At 66.6% G+C, this 6,939-nt stretch overlaps 2 protein-coding genes across 2 annotated transcripts; both read right to left on the bottom strand.

Moving 5' to 3' along the window:
• Nucleotides 1-391: 391 nt before the first annotated feature.
• MNEG_11134 (CDC-like kinase) lies at nucleotides 392-2,356 on the bottom strand (the record flags this gene model as incomplete). The annotated part of the gene is made up of 7 exons (XM_014040393.1): nucleotides 392-415; nucleotides 524-656; nucleotides 881-927; nucleotides 1,211-1,479; nucleotides 1,766-1,792; nucleotides 1,917-1,962; nucleotides 2,237-2,356. 7 exons carry the CDS (start codon nucleotides 2,354-2,356, stop codon nucleotides 392-394), a joined length of 666 nt encoding a protein of 221 aa, XP_013895847.1.
• Nucleotides 2,357-4,800: 2,444 nt separating this feature from the next.
• MNEG_11135 (hypothetical protein) lies at nucleotides 4,801-6,696 on the bottom strand (the record flags this gene model as incomplete). Its single annotated transcript, XM_014040394.1, has 4 exons — nucleotides 4,801-4,977; nucleotides 5,250-5,465; nucleotides 6,002-6,250; nucleotides 6,406-6,696. The coding sequence occupies 4 exons, from the start codon at nucleotides 6,694-6,696 to the stop codon at nucleotides 4,801-4,803; spliced, it is 933 nt and encodes a 310-aa protein (XP_013895848.1).
• Between the last annotated feature and the right edge of the window lie 243 nt (nucleotides 6,697-6,939).

Consider the following 6,939-nt stretch of genomic DNA (forward strand, 5'->3'; position numbering starts at 1 on the left):
CCCCCGCACCTGCCGCCCCCCTCGCCCGCCGCCGCCGCTGCCGCCGCGTCCGCCGGCGTCTCCGCGGGTGGCAGCCGCGTGTACTCCGCGTTCCGCAGCAGGATGTTCTCCGGCTTGAGGTCTGTGTGCACCAACCGCAGCTCGTGCATGAATGCCACGGCCTCCAGCAGCTGGTGCGCGATGGACTGCAGATTCGGGATTGTTCGGCGTTTGTGGGGTCGGTGTTTGTTTGTTCGCGTGGGGCGAGAGGAGGGGTGGAGGCAGGGGTGTGCCGTGCGTGCTGGGAGGCCGGGTTTGGCGAGGGGAGGGGCGGTGGCCTGGCGGAAGAATGAGAAGCCACCAGTGTCGCCAGCGGTGCTAGGCGGGTGGGTGGGTGATAGCGCTGCACGCATCACTTTGCAGGCCGCAGATCCTCCTACACTAAACCGCTAGTACACCACACCACAAGTGTCCTTGCGGCGAGGCTTCCCCAGCAACTCTGCCTGACGAGCGCCCGCGCCGCACCCCGGCCGCCCCGCCCCACCTGCACCACCGCCAGCGGGAAGGGCTGGTAGTCGTTGCGCCGGAGGAAGTCGTAGAGGCTGGGGCCCAGCTTCTCAAACACCATGCACACATGACCGCGGTAGTCAAACCACTCCTTGAGGTGGACGCACTTGCTGCGCGCCGCGCGCGGAGGGCGCGCGAGGGCGGGGCCGGTGGCAGGGGTTGAGTGCCAGCCGGCGCGCGCGGGGCCGCTGCAGGGTCCGGGGAGCGCGGCGGGGGCGGGGGACCCCTGCGACCCGCCCACCCTCCCTGGCCGGCAATGGCGGCCGGCTGCCTGGCTTCACATTCGACCCTTGCCCTGCCGCCATTCCGAATGCCCCCCTAATCATCTACACACCGTTTAGACACGGGGTCGTTGGCCTCCAGTGTATTGAGCACCTCCAGCTGCGGGCCAAGGAACCAGGGGTTTAAGAAGCACACATGAGCAGAGAGATGGGGCGACAGGCCGGCCTGCTGTCCGCTCGCATCCTCCAGACGCTACAGCACGCCTCCAAGCACGAAAGCGCATCCCTTACTGACCCAACTCCCATCGCAGCCGCCCGCCAGCCGGGCGCCGCATCTGACGCAGGGCGCCGCGGCCGCCCGCCGGCTGGGGGCCGGGCAACGCGGCGCGGGGGCACGGCGAGGCACGGGCTGCGTGCAGGCGGGGCCAGCCGCAGGTCCACACCTCGATCATGGCTGCGTGCCGGTACTTGTCCACGTTCCGCACGATCTTAACAGCCACATACTCCTTGCGCCGTCGGTCCCAGCACTCCAGCACGCGGCCAAACGTGCCTGGGGCGGGCGTTGCCAGCGACGCGGGGGCGCGGCAGGCGCGTGAGGGGTCGCGCGGGGCGTCGGCGGCGAGCGCGCCCCGCGCGTACGCATGGCGGGAGGCGTGGGGGGCGCGCCACAAGCTGGGAGCTGGCGCGTGCGTGAGTGCCGTTTTCTGCGCGGCTGGCGGGTGAGGGAAAGGCAGCGACTGGGCCCAAATGAGGGCGGCCAGAGTTGCAGGGGCTGCTACGGCGGCCCGTTGCAAGGTGAGGATCACAGAGGCTCCGCGATTGTGCTCCAGCCGCTCGCTGCCACCAATGGCTGCTACTGCTGCAGCTTGACGGGGCAGCAATTTGAATTGAGAGCCCGCTGGCGGCTCGACGACCCCTGGCGGGAGGGCCGGTGGTGTTTGAGCACAGCGACGCGGCTGTGCTCAAGCTGCCCCTTCGTCCTCCAGCGCCCGCCTCACCCTCCCCAAACTTGGACAGGATCTTGTCTGCAAAGTGGGACAGGGCGAGGTTGCGTCAGCCGCTGTCTGGGAGTACGCCACGGCGCGTGCGAGTGCCCGCGCGCAGCATCGCCGGTGCGCCCGCTTCCGTGCCGTCGCCTCGGCCACTCACATCGGCTGCTAATGTTTTCCCCCAGCTCGTAGACATAGTGGCCCTCCTGCGATGGATGCAGGCGGGGTTAGGGGCCCACAAGGCATGCAGCAGGCGCGAAACAAGGCGGGCGCTCCCTCGGCGCGCCGCACCTTGTCGTCGCCGCGGAGGGGCGGGGATGGCTTGTCTGGGAGCCGGAACTGGCTAAGCCGGATGGGGTTCGGTATCCCAGGCCTTTCTACGCGTTTGCTGTGCCGAAAAAGGACCTGCAGAGGGCGCAAGGGGCGTCAAACGACGAGGGCACAGCTCGTTGTTGCCCCGCTGACGTCCCGGCCGCGCACCTGCTCTTCGCTCTCGCTCGAAAGCCTCTGACGCTTGATGGGCTGCGGTGATGTTGAGGAACCGTTCTCCTCCTCCTCTGCGCGCTTCCTGCTCGCGCCCGCAACAACAGCGGTGCTCATGCCGCTGGCGCTGGCTCAGGTCATCGTCATGCTGTCAGGGTCAAGTCATTGAACGCGCAGAGCCCGCGGCAGCGCTTATGGCCGGGAAGCAGCATGCTGGCACCTTGAGTGCTCGCAGGCCTGCCTGCCCACGCGCGAGCCCGACTGCAAGGGCCGTGAACGCGTTCCCCGCACTTTGCTTACAATTTGTCTCACGGCGCCGCTGCGTGGGATGCTGCTGGGTGCAAGGTGCAGTGCGGCGGCAAGGGCGGCACACTGGTTGCTGCTGCACGCGGCCCAAGCTCGATGCTGCGTGGGCCTGACCTCGCCGCAGCTCGTATCATTGTGTACGCATGCATCGCCCGCAGCTGTGAGTGAGGCCTGCTGGCCAACATATGAGCGACAGGAAATGCCTCGAGCCGGAGAGGCGCCTGCCCCGCTACAGCACTGTGACCCCTGCAACGGCGAGCGGCCCCTGCTTTGTGTCCCCAGTCTATCCTCAGGCTGTTGCCGTTGGTTAACTCGCCTATGATGAGCATGGGCATGCCGGCCGTGGGCTTGGCGAGCCCCATGCGCCGTGTGCGCTCGCTTTGGCCGCCACCAGGATCCATGGGCCGCTGTGTGGTCGACGCGTCCGGACACCTAAAAAGGCCTCCCATTCAGCTCTCCTTGCTGCATCCATCCCAGTAGCCCGGCCGACGGCTGACACCGCCCTTGCGGCGCTGTCATGGTTTTAATAACAAGCTGGGCACATTCGGGCGCGCAAATGGAGTGACCGGGAGGCGCCAGTCAAAACAGACACGACTGAGTGAGCCGCACTGGCTGGCCCAACAGCCTTGCCACCACGGCAAATGTTGGCCCCTGCTCAACGCAACAGTCGGGACGCTAGAACGCGGCATCCCCTGGCGTCTGCGCAGGCGAATAGGGCCTGGTTATTGAGTGCAGGGCGTGCCTGTCAAGCGCAGCTTCACTGTCTGCCGCACTGCAGGCGGGCACAGGGGCAACAGGCTGCTCGGAAGCATCTCACAACGCGGGCTTGTGGCGGCGGTGCTGCACGTACAGGGGCAGGCAGTTCGGCGGTAGGGGCGCCCTGTGGGACGGTCTGGCGAGACTGTAGATAGGGGTAGTTGTTGGGCTAGGGCTTTTGTTACAATGAAGAGCAACCCAAGTGCATGACAATTCGTGGCAGGGGGGCGTGCACCGCTTGCCTAGAATATTAAGCCAAAACCCGCCAACGGCGCGGGGCGCGCCAGGTGGTGCTCCTGGCTGCACACATGTGAGTTCGCTATGCGCACAACCCAGGACCGCGCAGGAATGCTGGCGCCATCCCGGTGCTGCAGCGCCGAAGCCGGGCAAACGAGTCTCCCCACTCAAAAGGCAAGAAAGCATGGGCGCGCGCCGCACACACGTGCTTGGGGCACGCGCGCTTCGGCCGGCTGCGCCCCGGCCGGGGGACCACCCTCTGGGGTTCGCAGTGCGTTGGTGTTTGGGCGCGTCAAAGACAACGCTTTTGAGAATTTGTCCCCGTACCCGCCTAGAGAGGCCTGGCGCTCGGCCACAGCAAGCCACAGCCGCGCCGGTGCTCGCTTGCGGGATTCGCGGATGCCGTGCCGCGGCCGGGCGCCCTCAAGGGCAGGTCCGATGCAGAGCAGGAGAAAGAGCTGTTGCCGCTGGGAGGTGGGGGCGGGGGTGGGCTAGGCACGCCCCCACCGCCCCCACCGTCCGGCGGAATTAAACATGCAGTGGTCGAGAGACCGGTGTGCTTCCAAATCGCCGCGCCGCGGGCAAGCCCGCGCGGTTTGTCGACTCGCACGAAGGCACCTCGCTCATTGCCCCGAGGCTGCGTGCGGGAGCCTACAAGCCTGTGCCAACCAAGCAGTCGGGCCGCCTGTGTGCGCTGGCGCGGCGGCGGCAGCGCGCCGGGTTGCTGGGTGTGCTGCACGCGCGGCGCGGGGGCGCCCCTGGTTTGATGCAGGTTGGGATGCGGCCGAGGCCACGGGCAGTGTTGCGAAAGCAAGTGGCAATGTAATGCCGCCACGAGGCCCATTGCGTGTGTGCGGCTGGCCACCAAGGGCCATGCCGCACAGCCTAATTTGCGGCGTATATGAAATGCTTCCACGTTGAGCCGCCCCAAGCGTGGCAGGAATCGACTGAGCTCAAAACACGCTGTTTGTTATGCTGCCCGGTTGCGGGGCGCGCGTGGTCACAATCCCCGCCTCTCCTCAGGGTTTGTCAGGATGGACGCATTCCTCGGAGCGGCCCGCCCACGGCCGCACCCACAGAGGCTCTGGCGTCGTGGGCGCCGCCGCGGGGCGCGACGCGCGTCCTTTGTCAAAGAAAGCTTGGAGGAGGGTTCCTCACAGGCCCGATATCAGGGGTGTGTGGAGCGGCGCGACGGGCAGACGCAATGCCCCGTAAGGGGCGCCGCCGCCCCTCGCGCCGCCCATGCCCGGCGGCCTGCCGCTTTACTTGGACCACGGGCGCTTGAACAGGCGGGCGTTGTCGCGGGTGCGCAGCTGGCTGATGGGGCGCAGGCTGAAGCTGTCCACGCCGGGCGTCGGCTTGGGGGTCCAGACGTTGCCATAGCCCATGCCCTTCATCAGGTTCGCGCACTGCTGGTGCGTCCAGCTGCACGGCACCCACTGCTCGATTGGCGCGACAACAGGCAGGGGGAGGGGAGGCGGATGCTGTGAGGGAGGCCGCGGCAGAGGGACGCTAGCTAGGATGCGGAGCAGTGACGACTGGTGGGCGGCTCGGCGGTTGCGTTCTCGAATCAAGGAGCTGTCCGTCCCTGGGCTGAGTGCATGCACGCACATCACAACGCTTTCCCGTGCAACTCGCATTTTGCCGCATGCATTCCCACACGCATGCACGCACACAACACACACACACACACACACACACACAATCGCACCTGCCAATCCGAGGTCCATGCGCCTGCGTTCTCGAGGCTGTACTGCGACCCGCGCATGTACCTGGGGTCGTTGAACCCGCGCAGGCCGTCCTTGGCGTTCACGTACGGCGCCCAGTAGTTGTCGCCGCCCTTGGGGTTGAAAGGGGCAAAGGTCAGGGGCCGGTCCTGCAGCAGGTCAATGTGGTCGTCCTCGCACTCGGCGCAGCGGTCGCCAACCTGTGGGGTTTGGAGGGTGGGGGGTTTGGGAGGGTTTCGGTGGGTGCGGTGGGCGTGTAGATTGTTTTCAGGGGGGGTGATGGTGTGCGCGTTGAGACGAAGTGCCTCTCCCGGCAGACGCGGTGTGCAGTGACAAGGGGCATGGGTGAGTGACGAGTAGACTGAGGTGTGCGCATGTTGACGCGCCACAGAGCTTGCTGGTGGCGGCCGGTCGTGCGTTGCTGCACACGCGGCCTGAAGCTTTGTGCTGCGGCCGCTTGCCAGCGCACACCACTTCCCTCCACACCCACAATTGCACAACTGTGTGCCGGCTGTCCTGCCAATCCCACATCTCAACCCACGTCTGCACACGGGGTGCACCCCTGCCCTGCTAGCCCTTGCAAACCGCATCCACTTCCACTTGCTCTGCGTGCATGCCTGCCCCCTCTCTCTCCTGCACGCCCGTGCACGCACGCACACACACACACACACACACACACACACACATCCACGCACACACCCTCTTTCGTGTATGACCCTCCCGCACTGGTGCCCACCTTGGCGAGGAAGGTGAGGCCGATGTGCTTTGACAGCGCGTCAGTCTGCAGGCCGGTGTTGAACTTGTTGTCCCCGCCGTGCAGCCGCACGCACATGCACTTGCCGCACGAGCCCTTGTCGTTCGCCCAGCCGCCCTGGTAGGTCTTCAGGTACTTGGTGGACACCGCCACCATCGCCGCCTTGTCCTCGCCGTGCAGCCACTTGTTGCAGGCAGCCTTGTGGCCCGGAGACGAGCCATAGATTGGGCCCTGGAATTGTTTAGCGGGCAGGGTTTTGGGGGCGGTCGGTCAAGAACAGGCAGGTTTTGGGGGCGCAGCGGGCGACTGCCGGCACCCTGAGGGCCGCCTGGCGCGGCGCAGCCGCCGCCATGGCGCCGCGCTGTTCTCGAGACCCTTTTGCTCACCCGGTAGATGGTCGCGCGGCCGAACTTCAGGCACTTCTTGGCCCTCGCGCTGGGCCCCGTCGGCCAGGTCCCCAGGGTGTTGAACTTGCACCAGTGGGAGAACTTCGCATTTACCTGGGGCTCGAGCGCCTTGGTGCACTTGCCGTAGTTGCGGGGGTCGGACGGCGACTGGTCAACGCCCGAGACCCAGGGCACCTGCGCGCACCGGCCCGCTGCGGCGGCGGGCGCGAGCGAGCCGGCCGCGGCGGCGAGCGCCAGGGCCAAGGCGGCTGAGAGGTGCAGGCGCGCCATGGGCGAGGTTTTCGGCGCGTGGATCGGGTGGTGCCTGCGGAGTGGCGTGGTGGTGGGATGAACAAAGGTCGGTTTTGCAGAATATGGCTGACATAGTTCCAAGTGTGACGCTATGGCTGGGTCTACCGACAGCACCCAGGTGCGTTTGAATGTCATCACTGTCGCCGGCTCGGCGGTGCAAGGGGGTTGGTTCGAGTCGGAGGTGTGGTGAGCGCTGCCTGCCATCACGCATGCTATTTCTTT

Source organism: Monoraphidium neglectum (assembly GCF_000611645.1).
Source record: "Monoraphidium neglectum strain SAG 48.87 unplaced genomic scaffold scaffold02606, whole genome shotgun sequence".
NCBI lineage: Eukaryota > Viridiplantae > Chlorophyta > Chlorophyceae > Sphaeropleales > Selenastraceae > Monoraphidium > Monoraphidium neglectum.